The 21490-nt window shown below is 43.0% G+C and overlaps 1 protein-coding gene across 1 annotated transcript in view; it reads left to right on the plus strand.

Annotated features, from left to right (window-relative positions):
• The window catches only part of NOL10 (nucleolar protein 10), an 80292-nt gene extending 62621 nt beyond the window's left edge, over positions 1-17671 (plus strand). Inside the window, exons 17-21 of the mRNA XM_019650050.1 lie at positions 245-334; positions 8116-8289; positions 8551-8798; positions 13937-14039; positions 16846-17671. Coding sequence (XP_019505595.1) covers positions 245-334; positions 8116-8289; positions 8551-8798; positions 13937-14039; positions 16846-16965 — 735 coding nt within the window. The 3' untranslated portion in view covers positions 16966-17671. The remainder of the gene's footprint in view (positions 1-244; positions 335-8115; positions 8290-8550; positions 8799-13936; positions 14040-16845) is intronic.
• Positions 17672-21490: the final 3819 nt, after the last annotated feature.

Below are 21490 nucleotides of genomic sequence, written 5' to 3' on the forward strand. Positions count from 1 at the left end.
TCTCTCTCTCTCTCCCTCTCTCTCCCTCTCTCTCTCCCTCTCTCTCCCTCTCTCCCCTCAGTACAAAAGACTGGTGACTGGTTTTTCCTTTTTCCAGATTGTTTATTAAGTTTTTAAGAGGGGTGACTGTGTGTGCGCTGGCAAGGGGAAACTGGCATATGAAATACTTTCGTCTGGTTCTTTGCTTTAACTTTTAAAGCTAAAATGTGGGTATTATAATACAGCTTTTGTTTTCCTCTATTAGAAATTGCCAAAAGTTAACAAAGAGCTGGCACTTAAATTAATTGAGGAGGAGGAAGAGAAGCAAAAATCTACATGGAAAAAGAAAGTTAAGGTAAGACTTTATAATGCAGAGAAAATATTGATAAATTGTTTCTACACTTCTTTGATGGTAACTTAAAACTTTTTTATTTTTTGTTTTTACTTTAAAAATACATTTACTTTTTTCCTGCTTATAAGATAGTATATGCTCAATATGGGAAGCTTATAAAACAGAAGAGAATATAAGGGGGTCACCCATATAATTCTACCCAGAGAAAGGCAATGTTAGTATTTTAGTGAATTTCTTTCTTGTCTTATTCCTCTTAAAATTATGAGCCAGAATAGCAAGATACTATTGTGCATACAAAATCTTTATGCTGGTTCTATAAAATAACACAAGTGGCCTCCGTTTTATTAAAAATTTATTGTAAATATTCTTGACAGCTGCATATTCTATCTTCTGGATGTATTATAGTTAATCCATTTACTGTAAATATTTAGGTTGTTGTTTTTCTTTGTACTAACTAGGTTTGTTTATAATTCCAGAGGTGACAGACTTTTATTTAGATGTGGCATTATTGGGCATGTGCACACTTCCATGTAACTGCTACCTACCTTCCTTTACTAATGTGAAAACAGACAAAGATCAGTCATAAAATACATAAAGGTTAAGGCTTCATGTAGCTGATATTGTCAAGTCAGGAGGGGCTTTTCTAATTTTCCCAGCTATGTGAAGACTCCCCTGTGACTGGCTCCCCAGTGCTGTTTCCTTGTCTGCTTAGCTCAGGCAGGCAGGTGCCCAAAGGCTTGGCTGTTTACTAGGAGTCGTGAGGCCCGATCTCTCCTCGGAAGCCTGCAGGACCTGGGTCTCAGTAAATGTCTGACCCTTGTAACCTTGGCCAGCTGTGCTGAGCTCTCAGGAGGTTTTTGTTTGCTTTATTCTTTCTCTGCTCTCTCTAGTTTGTAACCAGCTCAGTGTGAAAGTGAGATAAGTATTTGTGTTCCATTCTGATGCCAAGAAACTGTCACTGAAGGGTCTTGTTTCAGGTCCTCTTGCTCACTAGTGTCATTGTGGGTGACCCTCAGCAAGGATAGGAGAGGGGCATTCTTGGTGCTGTGATTTCTAAATGGATTGGTATTCTCTGCTCCTTTTCTTATCCTCTGTTTCCTCATCCTTCCTGCACCCTCTCTGCCAGGCCTATTACGTGCTTTTATACATTATTTAAATCTTAATTTTTAGGAGCCTTCCTGAAGTAAATAAGTATGTGGCTTTTATGGTTCCATTTTCATTACATGAAATGTATATCTTCAGGTGCATCCTACAGTGTTGATTTTTTCCTCAGATACTCACATTGACTTTCTTGTTAGCCCAGCCTGAGGATGACTCGGCAGGTAACTTCATCTTCATAATGTCATTGTACAAGCCAAATGGCACCTTTTTAAAAGGCCCTTATGTTTATGAAGATGTGGGGAAGTCCCCTTTCCTCGCCCCCCCACCTTTCTGTCATAGCCTTTCCTTGGTGTTGGGGCAGCCAGAGGATTTGTAGCACAGCTGGTCGTCACTGTGCATGGTGGTGCAGGACAGGAGCTGGAAACATGCAGAGTGATCTTATTAGTCGATGGGAAAACCTGTGCCTTTTGAACTTTTTGTCGAAACATTAATAGGATCATCCTGTAAAGAATCATCAGACTGTGGACTGTTTCTACTGCAAGTGCCGGGAGGAAGAACTGTAGAAATTCTTACCTTCCTTCATCAGACAGCTGCTTCTCTCCAGCTGCTGGAGGCTAGAAGTGCTATCGTAGTAGCTATGTCACCTAAACAAATTCTGCTAGAAAGTGGAACTTGTAAAATACACCCTTAGTTTGCTTTTTGGTGGCTTGCTGACCCAAATCATGCCCTACTGTCAGAGCTCTGTTTATTTTCAGAAATACTTAAATATTTAAATATAGTCTTCTAAAAATCTGAGGCTGTTATTAGACAAAGCTTATATGATTTGTTGTATAACAGTGTTATCTAATTAAAAATGAAGACCTTAAAAACCATTCATAAATTAAGGAAAGAATCCTTCATTAGAATTGTAAAAAATACTTGAAAGAATTGTTAAATCTATCAGCAGTTCATTAGTCTTGCCTTTGAACTCAGCTCTTCAAACCCTCAAGAGCTTTAATAGCTCTGATCACTCCTGATTTGAAAGTCAGTGTGGTGCAGTTAAGTTCTGCTTTGGCTCTAACTGAAATTTCATGGAGGCAGACAGTGAAATCTGTTCCCAAATATTGCTACTACTGCTAACATAATTAAGGTCTAATAAGATGTTTACCTTTCAGTTGTTGTTGGATCTACAGTGAAAAGTGACCCACCGCATAATGTCAAGAAGCATTATCTGGACCTTATCCAAACTTAGCAATTTATATTAATTCTAGTTAAGAATTAATTCATTTATTCTTTCAACAAATATGTATTGAGCTCCCACTGTGCACAGGCAGCTTGGAGAGGCGTGGCACTCATGGTCCATTTGATTTGTAAGGCTTTGAGTAACACTTAGGACCATTTTTCTTACAAGTGTCATTTCCTGCCTGTTGGCTGTTTCTGCCAATTTTTCACTATTGCCTTAAAGTCTTGTGTGAATTTATTTCTCTTGGATTCTGCAGCAGCTCAGTCAGGTATTGTCATGCATGACATCCCCAGGCCAAGAGTAGTCTGTGGCCTGAAAACCATGGGAGAGGTGTCTCAACAGCTTTGGGGATTAGTGGCTACCGTTAAGAGTTCAGATTAAAGCAACAATTCATCTCTCCGGGAAAAAGATACAACCATGCATAGACACTGGGTTGCATCAGATCGATTCTAACATCCGAAATACTTTGAAGAGCTTTTTTTTATTGCCAATTAAAAATTATGCTTTTGTTTTTTTATTACAGTTGTACCCACACAGTTTTTAAAACTATGTATTTCTCCAGGGTTTGTTAGGAACCTTGGCTGTCCCTTTGTCCTCTTCTTCCTCCCACTTCCTCTCCCTCCCCCATTTTCAGCTCTCCTGAGACAAACACTTCTGTCTCTTTAGCTGATGCTTTTGGAGTAAAACTCCATGTCTCTTAATATTGCTCAGAGTGCTACTTCTTGACTGTTACATGCCAGGCACCGTCTTTGATAACCTTCCCTCCCAGCACCGTTCTGCTGTGCCTCTCGATAGGTCGGTAGTCAGCGTTTACGCTGTTACGAGTGTGCACATGCTCTTTTACATCCAGTCAGAGCTGTGTAATATCTGTGATGACACTTCCTGAACAACCCTTGTCTTCACTGGACTTAATTGACTTTTTATTTATTTCCTCTGTAGTTATCAACTACTTAGCCCTCAATTCTTTGCCCATTGTCTAAATCTCATTTCAAGATATTTATATGAAGACCAATTACATAAATTTTATTTTCTGAAAAAGCCTCTCCTACGCCTTTCTGCTCATCCTGGACTGTTGACGTGGACACCCTGGTCCCCTGCCGTCATCCCAGGTGGCCTCACTCCACCTCACCCCAGTGTTAGATACAGAATTATCAGCACCTTCAGTTTACTGAAGGGATGCCGTTTCCAACGCAGACACGTGTAAGGTTATAGGGAAGAGATTTTCAAACATACACGTTCTCAGCAACAGCAAATCACCCTCACGTGCCTGTTTCCCTCAGGAAGGGCCTTAGGATTTTCTCCTCCAAAATGAGAGACTCAGGCAAGAGAGAGGACGAGCCCGAGGACGCTCCCCACGGATGGCTCTGCACCATGCCCGGGCGCCATCTTCCACCCAGAAGTCCAGCTCATAGCACTGGCCGCTTGGCGGGCCCTTCCAATCCAGAAACTGACATTTTTCAGCTGGGAACTTTTCTTGGGGGGAAAAAACAACAACATTAAGTAGTCTTTCCCTGCTGTGATCCGTGGCCATTTGTTCATATTTAAGAGTGAAGGATTTTAAAAGCTGAGTGGGAACTTTTGGGTGGTGACAAGGCTTATCAGTGATTGTGGTGACCTGGCCAAACTGTTTATTTGGGAATGTTCCAAATAGCATCTTTTGGGCCTTTGTCTTGGCTGCTCAGATTCTCCTGCTTGGAGAATGACACCCGACTGCCAGCATTCTGAGAACTCGAGTTTAGAGGGCTTGGGAGTGCGAGGGCAGAGGCCATCCTCTCAGGGTCAGGTGCGTCCCTTGCCCTCAGGGTGCTGCTGCCCCTGCCGGACACCCCCTGTCCCTTCCCCCAAAGAAAAAGCCCCAGTTGGAGAGGCCCGGTACTGGGCCTTCCTTTCTCTCTGCCAAGCTGCATTGCTTCTGTTTCCTTTCCTACCCTCCACATCCTTACGGGTCTGTGTCTTTTTAAAGCTCCTTTTCTATTGTTTTAGCGGCGTTTTAGCAGAGCCTAGGATGAGATGCTTGTGTTCAAACCACCACCTTTGCTCGGAAGTCTGATCAGCTTAATTTCATAGCTATCATAGCATTAGAAGAATTCATTTGTTTTATATGGCAAGCACTCCTCATACATGTTACTGTGTTGGGACAAAATATTAATGAGCATCCTACTCAGATCTACAGATAAACTTCTTTGAGTTAGGGCTGTGGTATAAACAATACTTTAGGATGTTTTCCAAATTTGCATGGCAAGTGTTTGGCGTATGTACATGAGTATTTACAGGGCAGATCACTAGCCAGACACTTGTAAACTACTGTAGAACATCACTAACTACACCTTATTTTACTTTTTTTTAAAGACAGCTGTGAAAGCAATTAGACTGGAAAAAATCTCTAGGGAAAATATTTTTTACAGCTGGGTCAGAAGAGTTTTTATTTTATAATTGTTCATCCAACGCATACTTGTCTTTAGGCAAAGCAATTTATTTGTTTTAAAATAAGAAAAAAAACTTAAGAGTACTAGCAGCGTATTCTTTTAAACATGTTTCTCTGTTATTTATTAAATATGGCTGTTTAATAAATATAGTAAGATGAAAGGAAAAAATTTCCCTTTGGGCTCTCTTTATTTTTTACCTGAAAATATGTAATAGGTTAATAGCTATTCATTTGAAAACATTTGGATCTTTGGCAATATCACCTGTCCTGTATTTACACATAACTCCAAAATGTATCTAATTTAGCCCTCTCCCCTCACCTGAGACCTCGCCTTGTTCCCAGGCACCTCGTGGTGTCCATCAGGATCCAGGTGACATTCAGACCACAGGTGACATTCAGTCTTGTACCACAGACTTGGCCAGTCTTAAGTGGAACGTAATTTCTTTTTTCTAAAGACTTAATTTTTTTTAGAGGAGTTTTAGGTTCATAGCAAAATTGAGGGCAAGGTTCAGAGATTTCCCATACACCCCTGCCCCCCACATGCACAGCCTCCCCACTATCCACGTCCCCCACCAGAGGGTGCATCTGTTACAGTTGGTGAATCTACACTGACATATGGTTGTCACCCAAAGCCTGTACTTTACATTAGGCTTCACTGTTGCTGTACCTTCTACAGGTTTGGACAAATGTATAATGACAGGTGTCCACCATTCCGGTATCATACAGAGCATTTTCACTGCTGTAAACATGCTCTGTGCCCCACTCACCCCTCCCCCCAACCCCGGGCAACCACTGGTCTTTTTATGCCTCCAGTGGCTTACTTTTTCCTTCGTGTCATACAGTTGGAATCATACAGTATGTAGCTTTTCCCGATTGGCTTCTTTTACATAGTAATGTGCATTTAAGCTTCTTCCATGCCTTTTCATGGCTGATAGCTTATTTCTTTCTAGCACTGAATAATATTCCATTGTCTCTACGCACTACAGTTTATCTACTCTCCTACCGGAGGACATCGTGGTTTTTTTGGAACATAATTTCTTGCCTTTTACTTCACCCTATGCCTCTTTTTCTGATGATCTCCAATGATGGACCCTAATTCATGGCATCACCAGCTTTCTAGTCGCTGAAGCTAGACGCTTGAGAGAAATTTTTAACCCTGTGTTCACTCTTCTTACCAGCTTCTCCATAGCTGTACCCATTAATTCTGACTTAGAAACGTATCTCGCAGTAATCCTTTCCTAAAGCAGTGTTTGTTCCCACCCGTGTATTCCCACTGCCCTGATTCAGGCCCTGTCTCTTCCCCTGGTTTCCTACAGTGGCCTCCGAGCTCCCTCATGACCCTGGCTTCTCCCAGCAGCCCACCATCTACCATGCTGCTGAGGGCTCTCGAAGCACAGTTCTCTTTGCCGTCTGAGATTCTCGCATCTTTTTCCTCCTCTTCTTCCTTCCTCTTCTTCCCTAGTCCTTCCCCCTTACCTGTAAAATCCCTTACAACCTGGCCTGACCAAAAAATGCATTTTCAAGTTTCATCATCATTCTTGCATCATCAGACTATTCACCACTCCTCAGTGGACTGGAAATGCCCTTCACGTTTCTGTCTGCTGAAACCTACTTCTCAGGCCTTGCCCCAGATGCCACCTCCCCTGTGAGCCCTTCTGAGATGTTTCTTGTTGGAATTACTTTTTACCTCAGCCCATAGAGCATTTCAACTCTGTTTACCATTATTCAAAAGGTGCCTTGTAGCTTGGGGTTTTGTTTTGTTTTCTATCTCATTAGATTGTGAGCAAATGCCTTGGGATCAAGAACTAGATCTTATCTGTCTTTGTTTCTTCGTTGAACCTAAATCTGTCGTGGAAGTGATATTCAGTCATTTTTGATATATTGATATATATGTATTCAATATATCATAGAATATGTAATCAAATATCACAGAATTTTAGCTAAGGTTTTATCAGATTTTAAGTACAACAAGTAGTAAACAGCCCAAGTTCCTTAATCTCTCATGATTTGCCAACTGTTTATGTAGCTCTTGTTATACAATATTAGAACTCAACTACTTACAGCCTTATTTACTTTCAATAATAGAGAAATAGTCAGTAAAATAAGTCCATTCAGTAGAGCCAGAGTCCACCACGAACAGGTTAGCTTTCCAAGCCCCTGTTCAGGCTGTTTACTCTACAAACCACATTAAGTAGGTTGATTTATCTGGTGTCCAAGCCTATAGCAGACAAGAAACAGTAGGAGAACCCTGGTATAAGATTGCCATCTGTTTGCGTGAACATGTAAGTTTACAATACAGTCTAGAAAACTTTCTGTTCAAAAATGATACAAATAAAAAGAATTTAGTGTCAGTCCTGAGCTATCTACATGGGTCTCAATAGCAAAGTTTTATTATATCAAAATGACAAGAGTTTTACACTCTATCTGTTGATAACATTTAAATGGTCTAGGGGGAAAAATTGGTGAGGCTGTCCTATAAGGGATAGAAGTATCCCTTATGTTTCCAAGTAATTCAGTTGGAGTCAGTAAACTTATACTGCCAGCTCTCCACCATGTTATCATAATTCCTGACTTATTATCGACGTGTGCATCCTCCCCTAGTTTTAGAATATGAAGTAAAAAGACTCACTAATTTTAATTCAGTATAGTAGCTGTGCTTTAAAAACCAGGTTTCAAAAACATATATTTCCTTGAAAAAGTGGTTTTGCATTAAAAATGTTAATTGAAGAAAATTCTTTCTAATATATTAAGCACCAAGTTAGCAAAAAAGGCTCGTTCTTAGCTTATTATGTGTAATGGCCAAGTAATACATATAATCTATGAAATAGATTAATAGAATTTGTTTGGGGGTCAGAGGTACAACCCAGGGGCAATTAGAAAGTTCTGGAAACTAATTCTATAGAAATCTCATCATAATTTAATAAGTTATGCCTTATGCAGCTTAGTAATTTATAATTGAGTGAAATATTTGAAAGCCGTCTTTCCTATCAGATTTTATTCATATATTAACTTAAACTTTTTATGTTCTTCTTACAGAATCTTCCTAATATTCTCACTGATGATCGATTTAAAGTTATGTTTGAGAACCCTGACTTCCAAGTGGATGAAGAGAGTGAAGAATTTAGGCTTTTGAATCCACTTGTTTCAAAACTTGGTGAAAAAAGGAAGAAGAAACTAAGACTCTTAGAGCAACAAGAACATCATGAAAAAGTAACGTGTTTTGTGTTGTGTAGAATGTACTACTGTTTCCTTAACGTAAGGTTTTCTGTGTAAGTCAGAAGCGTCTTTGAGTACACTTGAGAAGTTTTTGCTTGACTTTCAGCTTAGGAGCATACCTTACTTAATCGAGGGCGTATTTTTCCTATGCATGCGGTGTCACGTACTCTGAAGGGGCAGTGCTATTTAAAAGAAAATAACGGGTCAGTGTTTGGTTGGGGGAAAGGAGCTGTTTCTGACTATTTTTATTTTCAGGAAGAGGAGGAAGAACCGGAAGGAAAACCAAGTGATGCAGAAAGTTCTGAGAGTTCAGATGATGAAAAAGACTGGGTCGAAGAGGTCAGGAAACAGCGCAGACTTCTCCAGCAGGAGGAAAGAGCGAAGCGGCAGGCACAGCTCAGGGAGGACCGGCAGACGGTCCTCAGGCCCCAGTTTTACGAGATCAAAGCCGGCGAAGAGTTCAGAAGCTTCAAAGATTCTGCCACGAAGCAGAAGCTGATGAAGTGAGTAAGGCAGCTCTTGCATTGTCAGAGCCTGGCTTTCCTTGGTGGCATGTCGCCCCAAGGATGACATTTTGGTCTCTGGCGTTGATGTGACGAAAGCACCACAGGCCTCAGGGGAAACACACTGGGCTTTATTGTGACTTTTTTTTTTTTTTTTAAGATTTTCATTGGGGAATCGGGGAAGGGGAACAGACAAGTTGCCGTCCTTTTGTTCTTCAGTCTAGTTGTGGAGGACGTCACCTCACTGGCCCATGTTGGTATTATCATTGCACTCTTCCCGGGTGAGGCAGTCACTCGCCAGCCATTGGACTGCCGGCCGCTAACGGCAGCTCACGAAAGCGCAAGCCAGCTGCCGGCCAGCCCCACTGCAGCCTACGCCGTTGCTGGCGACTCACGGCAGCCCAGCTCCAGGTCGAGCTGTTGTTCACCATCTTAGCTGTAGAGGGCGCAGCGTCAGGCCCATGTGGGATCCGAACCGGGGTCCTGCTGCTCAGAGCTGGTGTCCCAAGCCAACTCCTAGCCAACGCACCACTCGGCCGGCCCTATTGTGACTATTTTTAACAGCTCGTTGAGGTATAGTTTGCAGGCAGTAAGATACAGGGTGCAGCCCCGGGAATGTTGGTAAATACTTAGGAGAACACTTGCACCACAGAAGCCACACTCTTGCTGTCCTTGTTTCTTCCCCGTCGGGTTCCCTCACCTACAGATACCTATCTTAGTCTGTGCCCTAGATGTGGAGTCTTTTGTGCTGTGGTAATTGAGGTAACATTCTTTGCCTCTTAACAGCAAGTTATTTTTACAAATTAGAATTTCAGTTATGTTTACCCCTACTCAGTTTACCTGATTATTTAAAAGATCACTTGGAAAATCGGCCAGAAATTTTAAGCCTTTTGCAGGCAAATCGAGAGCCCAGAAAGAATGGTATTCTAGAATAGCCACATACATGGAGACATAGATAGGAGTGGAATTGCTGGTCATGTGGTAATGTTATGTTTAACCTTCTGAGAGACCGCCTGACTGCTTCCCGCAGAGGCTGCCCGTCGCCCATCCCCACCCGCAGCGTGTGCGGCCTCCCTTTTCACAAGCTGCTGTTCTCAGGTACTTGGGTGGGAGTCCTGCTCAGAAGCAGAGGGCGAGTGCTTGCTCTCGTAGTCTGGTCCTGCGCAGTGAACTCCTTTGTTAGATTATCTGCGCTTCTCGCCTTGCTTTCCTTCCTTCGTCCCTGACTTCTGACTCAGCACCTAGACTGGAGCGGCCCTGGATAAGCCCGTAGGGAAGCGTGAAGCTGCTATGCCGTGGCTGCGTGTCAGGCAACTCAGGAAGGCACCCTTTCAAGATCTGAAGAACTCCTTTTCCCCCACCCATTGACCAGGAAAATCTGGGAGCAGTTGTTTTTAGTGTCACCATGGTAATCGGAGGCCATGATTTGGGGGTGGGAGGCATGACTAATCCCCCTGACATTCTTTTTCTGCCTGTGAGTTGAAGCAGGATATAATGTAAAAAACAAAAGGAATGAAAATTTAGGTTTTAGTGAATAAATAATGGCTACGTTAATACACTGCACTCAAACATTCTTACAAGTTAAACATTTTTTTGAGAAGAAGAGCTATATAAGTGATAATACTTATATGAGATTAAAAGAAAACTTCTGTCCTTTAATAACCTTTTGATATGAATAGCCTGCAGTTTGCTGGCATTTGGGTACAAACTGCTTATTGAATTCTAGTCGCAATTGGATTATTTTGGTGAATCCTCAACATGCAGTATCTTAATACTATTTGATGAAGCATTGAACCATCATCTTTCAGGGAACTAAAGTGACTCCTTATGTTTATCCTGGGAGTTACCACAAGGCACTCAGTACAACACATTAAAACTGCATGTATTATATTTAGATGATCACTTGGATTGGACTTGCCCAGCTTTAAAACTGTTTCTATAAAGGGAACAGTGAATTTTGTAAATATTTGTCAAAGTTATACCTTATCTAAAACAAAGTACATAAAGTTTTAAAATATTTAAAATTCACCATTTATCTGTGGATTCTGTTTCTCCGTCCCCTTTTCCATTTCTTTAGATTCTGGAGGGGCGATTGTTTTATTTTGAGTTAATTTAACCTGTCTAAATGCTATACTAAAGCACATGCCTTTATGTATACCTTCCGCTCCCCTACATCCATCTTCGTGCAAAGTGACTTTAAAAACTCGCAGTTGAGGAGCATTATTTTTAAATAGTTTTAAAGAACTATTAGTGCATTTACATTTTAAAGCCTCAAAGAAGTAAATCATTCACCTGTCCTGGGGCCTCTAATAAATATCTAATTTGAGTTCTCCCCTCGCAGTTTATGCCCATTTTTCTCTTTTGTTTTAATGTAGCCCTACTGATCATTTAGATTCTTCCCCTATGCCCTCTCCATCCTGTACTAAGTAATTCTTCTCACTTTCAACCTTCTGAAGCCCATGTCTATCTTCTTAGCAGTCCTCACAAATTTGGGGGGTTTTTTTGTTCGTGTTGTGACAGTGACAGTTTTTTCCCTATGATTCTTCACTATCTGTTGCAAAGTAGCCAAAAGCCGGCAGACCTGAAGCCTGGGTGGGAAAAGAAGCCAGATGGGGGAGGGCAAGACGGGGCGAGCAGGCGGGGGTGCGGCCTCCCCACACAGGCCGACCAAGCCTGGACCAGACGCTGGGAAGACCGAGCAGTGTGGGTTTCCGCAGTTTGTTCTTCTGTTACAGCAGCGTCTGTCTGCTTCTTAAAGCCTCTCTGACTAAATTCACACTCAAGTAGCAAGTAGGCTGTGGAACTCCTGGTTAGCAGCCACATTCTGTAAACTGACTTTCAAAGGGTGGGAAGTGGAATTGGCTTTAATGTAGAAATCTCCACACTTGCTCCCTGTGTCTGATCCTCTGCCATGGCTCGTTCTAAAACGCGGCTTGTCTCTCCACGTAGCCTAGACAGAACAAGTTTTTACAAGTGCACGTCCAAAGTACATGGAGAGAAAACCTGAATTTATATACCCCATCATGGAGGAAATAGGTCATTCTTCAAAGAGTAGTAATTTCCCACAATTTACTTGAAAAATCTTTTTCTTCCCAAATTAGTGTTTTCCGTATACGATGTTGTCTCCGTGGCTCCACAGTTATTCAGAATCCCTGTTAACTTAAAACCCAGAGTTTATAGCTCTGTAAAGAACAGAAAAGAAATGAGCCGGTTGGGGAATTTGCTTAGGCTAACACAATTCACACGCAATGCTAGAGTCAGTTTAACACTTCACTTCTGAATTGCTAAAAAAAAAAAAAAGAAGAAGAAGAAGGCTAAAGTAGGTCTTAATTTAATTCAGTTTGTCATGTGGAAGCTTGTTGTTTAGCATACTTAATGGACACATTTCCTGAACAAAACTTTATAAATCAAGTGTGGTCTGACACATGCCTGGAAACCAGAAATTCTTAAATTGGAATCCTGGTTTTAAACTTGAATTCCTACATGGCCTGGGGCAAGTCATTTAATATCTTACCTCCCTTTTTGCCATCTATAAAGGATAAATACTTCTGTCTCAGGGATGTTGAAAGGATTAATTAGTTAGTCTGTAAAGAACTTTGAAGATGAAAAGTACTTTAAAAGTGCTTCTTAATAACATTATTGCTTAGAAAAGAGTGTCACTTTTATGCTAACCACTTTATGTCTCAAATTATAGAAAGAAGGTATATTTAGTACATTATAGTCGTCATAAACTAGAGATAGATCTGTCATGGTGTGAACATCAAACACTAGCTTCAAACTTTGAAAGGAGCATCACCTGGTCTTACGGATCATTTAGGAGCTGTGTTTTACTCAGTAATTAGTTACAGAGCTCGCATTTCAGGAAAAAGATGACCCTATCACATACTTCTCTCCCTTTTTATTATTCATCTAAGTTTTTGAGTGTTCACTTTAAAGGGGTACATTCAATTTTAAGTTTGTAGGAGGAGGGTTGGGAAGGGAAGTGGATTTCCTTTATTTTGAGGAAGGAACAGAGTGGAAGAGAAAACCAGACGCTTCCTTTTTTTCCTTCCTCTCTCCCCCTCCCAGTTTCATCACGATGATATGAGGGTGTCGCTTTAGCCTAATCTGGAAACACTAGCGCTGCCATTAAAACTTACTGAAAGTATCTGTCGTTAGTCTTAATTCTGTTTTTTTCCCTCTAAACCAAATTAATAAAAAGGGTCAATGTTTTGATTTTACAATAAAACAGTATTATAACGTTATATAACTGGTACAGAATTCAAATTTAGTGTCTCGATTGGAGCAAGGCAGTGGGATGGTGTTAATTACGCAGCTGACGGCGACTTGCAGGGCACAGCAACTGTTAACAGGGACACAGGTTGTCTAAGGAGACGCTAGAGAAGTTTGGGAAACATGATCAGGAAATTAAATGAAATTTAAACGTGGGGTAAAGTGTGTCAGAAAGAGTCATTCCCGTAAGAAGTTGAAGGAAAGACACCTGGAAAAATGCAGTGACTAGGACTGAATCAGATGGAATGTACCCTCAGCGGAATTGCTTTTGTTCTCTCTGTACAGTCAGACAGACTCACGTTTCATGTTGCTCAACTGTGGGTGATGAGTGTGGTTGGGAAACTGAGACCAAGTGAAGGAAAAGTCGGAATCCTCCTGTACTTGTCTGTGGCTTGACCTGAAGTGCTACATGTGTGTTCACTCCTTTGCACAGGGTGTGAGTCACCAAAATACTCAGCCAGCTAACTTCTGCGTGGTTTAGGTATAAAGTGCTGTAGAGGCATAAGGGCCCCTGCCCATTACAGTAAATTAGAGGCTTCAGAAATATTGCTTCTTGCATTTTGCCTTCAGAAGTATGATTAAGATAAGTAGCAACCACTGAAATATCTGGAACCACCACTTAAAACGTTAAATTAGTGGGTGTTTTTGACAGCCATTGTTTTTCTATGTATCTGTTGAGCATAAGTAATGACCGTTTGAGTGATCTTAATTCTTTCCATTGATTGTGTTAAACAGATGCCATTTTCTGTCTTGATCACGTGTGTAAAGAGTTTTCTTCATGCCATCAATCCTAATTAAAACTCGTTTCAAATAGTAAATCAAAACATAATGTTAATTAATGTGTCATTCTCTTAAAATTCTTACAGTAAAACCCTAGAAGATCGGTTGAAACTTGAAGCCAAAAATGGGACGTTGAGTGTATCAGACACCACAGTTGGCAGCAAACAATTGACATTCACATTAAAGAGGGTAAGTTGTTTTTTAATGTTATTTTAAACTTCACAAAAACTGAAAAATTGGCTTCCAGTCGTGCTGTGTATGTGCCTGAGCTCAGACCTGCCTTCCCAAACCTTCCCCATTTGAGGAGGCCGTGCTCCTGGTCGAGCACTTGCCCTGCAGCCACGGCCTCTCCTGGTTGAGGGCACCAGGCTTGACTTTGGCCGGGCCGGGCATTTTCCTGGTATCCTGAGGGAGGCAGGGCCTTGGTGACCTGAGAGCTGGCCCTGCGCTTTCAGGGTCCCTATGCCTCCTGAGGTGTGGCCTTGTGAAGCAGAAGTCCTGACCATCTAAGGCTATCAAAGAACACTTGAAACTTACAGGGACTTTGAAGAACAGCAGGGATTGGTGAATGCTGATCCTTTTATGACAGCGATAGCCAGCTTGCCCGGAAGCCGTAGTTTCAGAAGGCGGGACTACTCTGTCAGTAGCAGGTCCTGTCCTAAGGGGTTTGTAAGACTCAGCCCTTCAGGCAGTTTGATAATGCCTGGCACACGGTACAGGGGAAAGGGGCTTCTTCAGTATTTCCTGTTAGCTGATGAGTAAAACTATGTGGTTTTATTTTTTAAATATGTCTTCTCATTCGGTAGATCTCCCTTAATATATATTGTGACCCAGGGGGAGAGAAAGACAAAGACTGTACCTCTGGCTCTTTTTTTAAATTGAGGGAATAGTTCACATATCATAAAATTCACTCTTTTAAAGTATACAATTCAAGGTTTCTGGTATATTCGCTAAGCAGTGTAATCACCTCAGTCTCTAATTGTAGCACATCCTCACCACCCCAAAAGGAAACCCCATAACCTTGAGCAATTAACCCCACCACCCCCATTTCCCCAGCCCTAGGCAATTGCTAATGTACTTTCTGTCTCTATGGATTTGCCTAGTTGGACACGTCACATAAGTGGAATCATGTAGTATTTTCTTTCGTGACTGGCATCTTTCGCTCACTATGTTTTCAAGGTTAATCCATGTTATAGCACGTATCAGAACTTCATTCCTCTTTAAGACTGAGTAATACATCATTGTGTGTTGTATTTTTTGCTTACTCATCCACCTATTAATGGGCATTTGGGTTGTTTCGCCTTTTTTGCTATTATGAATAATGCTGCTATGAAAATGCAGATACATGTTTTCTCATGGATGTGTTTTGCATGGACATATGTTTTCATTTCTCTGGAGCTTATACCTAGCAGTGGGATGGCTGAATCATCCGATAACTGTAATTTTTTGAGGAATTGCCAGACTGTTTTCCAACACGACTAAACCATTTGCATTCCCACCAGCAGTGCATGAAAGTTCCATTTTTTCCACATCCTTACCAGCAGTTGTCTGTCTTTTTTATTGTAGTCATCCTAGTGGATGTGAGGTGGTAGCTTATTGTGGTTTAGGTTTGCATCTTCCTGATGACTAATGACGTAGAGCAAGCATCCTTTCGTGTGCTTCTTGGCCATGTGTATATCTTCTTTGGAGAAATGTCTGTTTAAATTTTTTTTAGTTGGCATCCATCATCTCATGTAGATAAAATAAAAAGAAAAAAAACAAAAACAGAAGAAAAATGTTTTTCTCTGATGAAACTCTTAGGATTTGCTTTCTAAATGACTGTGCTGTATGCCCTCTGGCAGTGTTAGCTAGTCATCTTGCTGTACCTTGCGTCCCTCATACTTACTTATCCTGTAACCGGAAGTTTGGACTTTTGACCACCTTCCTCTGATTTCCCCTCCCCCACCCCTGAGAAGTTTTGTATTCCGAGTGTAAGAAGCTTTTCAGGTAAAGCTGTCTCCATTTAGATCACACGCAGATCACCGTCAAGCAGACTCCATAGGCATCGGTAAGGAGGCCGTTTTCACCGTTTCAACTTGTGCCCCTGACATCTTTTCCCCGTTGGCTCTCCGTGCACTTCCGCCAGCTGAGACTATTTGTTGAGCTTTATATTCAGTGTATATTATCAAGACTATCAACTATCTTTTTAAAACTACTCAGCTCTTACCTCCATTGTGGCTTTGTGTCGATATTCTCTTTTAAGAATTTCGGCTGCGAGTAGTGAGACGTAGGGTGGGGAGGAGGTCCAGCTCCTGCCTGAGGAAATGAGTGTGGAGAGCAATGCTTTTAAGTAGTCAGGCCCGAGAGCCTAGGAGATCATTCCAGCCGTGAACTTGTGACTTGTCCGGGCCTTTATCAGTGTTGAATGGTAGCAGATATCTGGCTTTTGAGGAGAATTTCATTTTGTGGTAACAGCCAGAAATTCTTTGGACCCAGTTCCGGCAACTGCTTAATCGTGGATGGGTTACAACACACTTTTAGTACACACAAGTATTTTTTTGTTTTGTTTGTAAGACAGTGTGAATAAACTAATGGTTCTGGCTCATAAATAAAAAACAGTTCTGTAAGAGAAGTCGATGCCATTTTGTGAGCAGTAGCATCTTCTGAAGGTGGCTCTTTTGTAAGCGACCTTCCCTTTTGAACCGTCCCGGCAGCATTGTGTGTTGGTTGAAAAGCCAGTCTCATCCCTTGTAGCTCAGCCTGGTCTGTCGGGGCACCTCTGTTGCCCAGGGGTTTCTAATGTCCTGCTGTACAGTGACCATAAAAGTGGGCCCTTGTGCAGCTGCTTCCGCTGGGCAGCGTTTGCAGAGCAGTCTGGTCACCAAACCGAGTGCCCTGGGGCCCCGGGGCTGCCTTCCTCAGGCAGGGCTGGGATGAGTGGTTGTGCTGTTGGTCATCCAAAGAGGGGTGCTGGAGTTTTCTTTCTCGTTCCCTCTCATGTCATTTTCTCTTTTAGTCTGAACAGCAGAAGAAGCAACAGGAGGCTGAGAAACTGCACCGGCAGGAAAGGAAAGCACTGCGTCGCTCAGCCGGTCATCTGAGGTCCAGACACAAGCGAGGACGGCCGTTTCACTGAGCCGAGAGGGACCCAACACGCGACGGGGAAGGAGCACGCCTCCCCCAAGTGGAACATCGTTAGAGCACAGCAAACAGACGGGGCCGCACGTTTTCAAAGTTCCATGTCAGTTCTCGGTACCTCAGCGGTAAAGATCTGGCAGCTTGTCCCATTGCCTCTGGGTCAGACTTTGAAGCTGCCCCCAACCCACGACTGGTCAGAGCATCGTCGCCAGGGCGCTTCTTGCAAGTCGTTGCTCCCCGTAAAATCATCCTTTTCCCCTGGTTTTAATCAAGTAAACAAGGTAGTTTTTTTTTTAATATTGTGAAACGTGTACCGTGAACTGGGAGGTTATCCTGTGCTAAAAACGAGGATAATCATGCTCTCTGAACTTTTTTCTTACAGTGCCTGCTGCCTTTCACCATTAAACCACCCAGAAATACCGTTCCCACCCTCCCTAATGTGCAGTATTGGTCGTGTTTGTGTTCATAAGTATCTGTTGGTAGGTTTGTTGCTTGTTTGTGTGTTTGGGATTTTTTTAAAAATATTTTTATATCAAGAGAATATAAATTAATGGTAATAACCTAAAATAAGAAATGGAAGCTACTGGGTATTCTTTTATACTTGACACAAGATCAAATGCAGATGTTTTTCTGTTTCTTAAGTGCAATTAGAGATAAACTGGCTGGAGAAAACATTTATAAAAATAAATACTTTTATTTGAATAGCTTCTTTGAGAAAGACCCATTCCTTGAGTTAATATGAAAATTGACTTTGGTTTCCTTAGTTTCTTAGATAGTAATGTGATTTTGGAGGCGCTTTTCCTTTTGTACAGCCGGAACAGCAACTCTTTGGATTGTCAACAATAGACTCTAACTCGAAATGCCGTAAGCAAAAAGGCCAGGCGTGAATTAACGCAGCCGGGGCCTGTACCTGCCTCAGGGACACCTGGATTCAGGGCTCCCCACTTAGCCAGGTGCTGCACCTTCTCCTTTCTTTCCTTCCTCCCGTTTCAACATTGTTCCTTGTCAGTTCCGGCCTCCCCTTCCCTGGTTCCTTGACGTCTTATCCTTCCCAGGCCTGGCTCCGCCGTTCTGTGCAGACTGGCCAGTTCCACCAGGCAGGGAGCGGCGCGGCCACACGTCCACCTCTGTGTGTCTGTGTCTATGTGTGGACACACATGATCGTCAGAAAGAGACTCTTGTTACCTGTGCAGCCAGCCCAGCCTGTGTTGGAGCACCGGAGGGCCTTCCGCCCGCTTCTGTCCCTGCTGCCAGCTGCTTTCCTTCTCCAGCTTCTTGTCCCCTCAACTTCTCATCATGAACCCCCTCTTCCCAAAGGAAGGGGCTTTGGCTCTCCTGTGGCGCCTTTTCTACTTCCCACATTGCTTTCTGCAGGGGTGAGAGTTTAGAAGACGGACCCTGCCGGCTGGACTTTTTCCCGGGGGTTGAGTGGTTGTGTTCCAGACCCATTTCCTGGGGTCACTGGCAGCCGCTGCTGTAGCTGGCCTTCCCAAGCCCCTCTTTTCCTTCCTCTGGGGGTTCCTCCCTGTGGTGTGGGGAGGCAATCTGCCATGGTGTTAAACCTCAGGAGCAGAGCCACAGGCTAGCGGAGGGAGCGCATGTGCTCTGACATGGGAGCTCTTCCGAGACTGGGCGGCAGAGCATCACCAGGTCCAGGAGGACGGTTCTGACCCACCTGGGCCCTGGGCGCCGAACGCCAGCCCTGCTGCCTGCTGGTTCTGTATGCTTTGACTACTGTGACCCCTTTGAATACCGTTTCCTCCTATGAGTGAGCGCAGTGCTTCATTTTGATGAGGGTTCAATGAGGTACTTAGCTTAGGTCGTCAGCGTGTCGCCCAGAGGGAGGCTCATGGGCGTTGACGAAGCTCATCACTCACCAGCCGCCTTCCCTCACCTCCACATACATCCCTGTGAACTCAACGTGCTCTTTAATTTCGAGGCTCTTCAAGAGCAGAGGTGCCCTCACCTTTTGTTCTGGCAGATGGAGGGCCTGTGCTAAATCTGTGAGAGACAGTCAAGAAAAACTCGCTGAACAGATGGTTGTACGAAGGCTTCGTCCAGGCCCCACTGCTCTCCTATTGATCCCTTAAAACCGCCCCACCTCTTGAGAAAAATATGGAGTTTCATAAAAATGTTTTAAGCATAAAAAAGAGAAAAATAGCCCCGTCTCTTCAGGATTGGGATTCCTGGAGTACCTGCTGCAACCTCACATGTCTCTGACGTCTCCCGTTTTAAATCTGTTGTAAAGTTGTAGTGTATCATTTCTCTGTGTTTGTGACAGATGGCCCACTGGCCCCAGGACGCAGCCCTACTTCCGGGCCTCCCCAGGGACGTGCACATGGGGTGTTCATGAGCCAGCAGGAGGGTCACAGCCTAAAATGGGGGGTGGCTTTTACATCAGGACCATTGTGGGGTTACTGCGTGACACCCAGTCCTACGCCAGATACATCATTCTCTGATACCCCTGACCTGGCACCTAAATATTTTTTCCCAACTATTAAGAAAAAGCTGTTTTCAGCAGTTGGGGCAGTGGTCACTTTTGGAGAGAGGGAAAAGTGATGTGGCGGGCGGGGTGGGGGGACATGATGGACATCCAGGATCTGGTTGGTTCTGTTCCTTAACCTGGGTGGCTAGCTCCGCTCATGACTTGTACACCTTTCTGTGTGTGTGTGTGTGTGTGTATATGCGTCAACTCAGTGGTCTAATTGAAAAAGAATTGTTTTATGAAAGGCACATGGACCCATTATAACAAATCTATTCCATCTAGTCCCCCTGACATACCTTCTAACAGTATATTTTTTCAAGTATTTTTCTGTTCTATAAACAACTATATACACGTTTTTTTTGGTAATCAAATGGCATCGTACTGTTTTTGATGTTCCTCATAGTATAATGGGCTGCCCCTCAACTTGATTTTTATAGCTAATAATATATAGTAGACACGTTTCCAAGTCTGCACATACATAGAGGCCAGTCTCTCCTCTGTATAAACATCAAAAGTACTTTATCATATGGCTAATCCATAATTGATTTAACTCTTCCCCTATGATGGTTCTGCCTAAAAATCTAAAGAACCTTAAAAAATAATTTCTGTAATAACTATACCCCATTATTTCTTAAATGATCATAGTAACTTTCTGAAGTGCCTGTATATAGTAAAGCAGCCTCTAGGTCATTTCAGTTTTTTGTTTCTAATGGGATTTGAGAAGGAATTTCAATTCTATTAGGATATAGTTTTAGTGTGTTTTTTATCCGTAGGATCCCCCATTTGTCATAAGAGCAAAAACAAATATTTTGTAACATCATTGGGCAAATCTTAGTGACGTTCTTTTACATACTATTTATGGCTTTATTATGCTTGCAACTGAAGTTATTAAAGTTCCTCAGACAATTATGCGGGTTTTCTGTCTCCCGTGAATGACCCACTTATCTCGTTTATTCTCAGCTGCCATGACAAGAATGTGTGAGGGGCGAGCACAGAAGCATCCCGGCACTCGGGCCTGCCTGGGCCAGAGCAGGGGCAGGACCTGGTATATGCTTACGGTGGGTTAGCAGGACTTGCTGCGGGCCTGGCCGTGGGCCAGGAGGGGCAGAGAGGAGTCAGGCGCGGCTTCAGCGTGCTTGGCCTTAGCAAAGGCAGGGCTGGGGTTGTCCCTGAACTGTGTGGGAAGACCCAGCGGAACAGGTGTGGGTGAGGAGGTGAGGAAGGATTCCGTCCAGGGATTCTAAGCTGATTTGAAACCTAATCCTCTCCTCAAAACCCTCTCAGAGTAAAAGCCCAAGTCCTCACAGCCTCCAGGGCACAATGTGATCTGACCCCTTCTGCTCGCCTTTTTATTCACTCGGCATCACCACACAGACTTTGATGATTCTAGAACACTCTGGCATCCCGTTAGGCCAGGGCCTGGGCAGTTGCCATTGCCTCCGCCTGGAATGCTCTCTCCTCGGCCGTGGGCATGTCTCTCTCACCCCTTCCGGTCATGACCACCCTATTTAAATTGTCACCTTCCTGCTCCCAGCACTCCTTATGCCTTTATTGTGCCTGATGCCCGACATAAAGTACTTTGAAAAATCTTTTTATTATGAAAAATTTCGAACATATACCGAAGGAGAGAAGAGTTGAATGAGCTCCCAGTTGCTACTCATCACCCAGCTTCAATAATTAACAACAGAAGCTCGTCTCGTTCCATCTTTCCTCCTACCCATGGACCCTGTTATTTTGCAATTTTTTGACCCTAGATGTATCATTTTATCCACAAATATTCATAGTGCTTTACTTGTTTATTGTTTCCCCACCAGAACGTAAGCCCCTTAAGGGTAGGGATTCTGTTTTTTCGGTCTGTTTTGTTCCGTGCTATGTATCCAGCATCTAGTATAATGCCTGACACATAGTAGCTACGTGATAAATATTTACTGAATGAATAAGACGAGGACTGAAGATTGCACTTTGGTTTGGTACCAGCGTGGCGGTTCTTGACAAGAGCTGTTTGAGAGGGGCAGGGAGCCGAGAGGCCCAGTTGGAG

Source organism: Hipposideros armiger, unplaced genomic scaffold (genome assembly GCF_001890085.2).
Source record: "Hipposideros armiger isolate ML-2016 unplaced genomic scaffold, ASM189008v1 scaffold_137, whole genome shotgun sequence".
In the NCBI taxonomy this organism is placed as follows: Eukaryota; Metazoa; Chordata; class Mammalia; order Chiroptera; family Hipposideridae; genus Hipposideros; species Hipposideros armiger.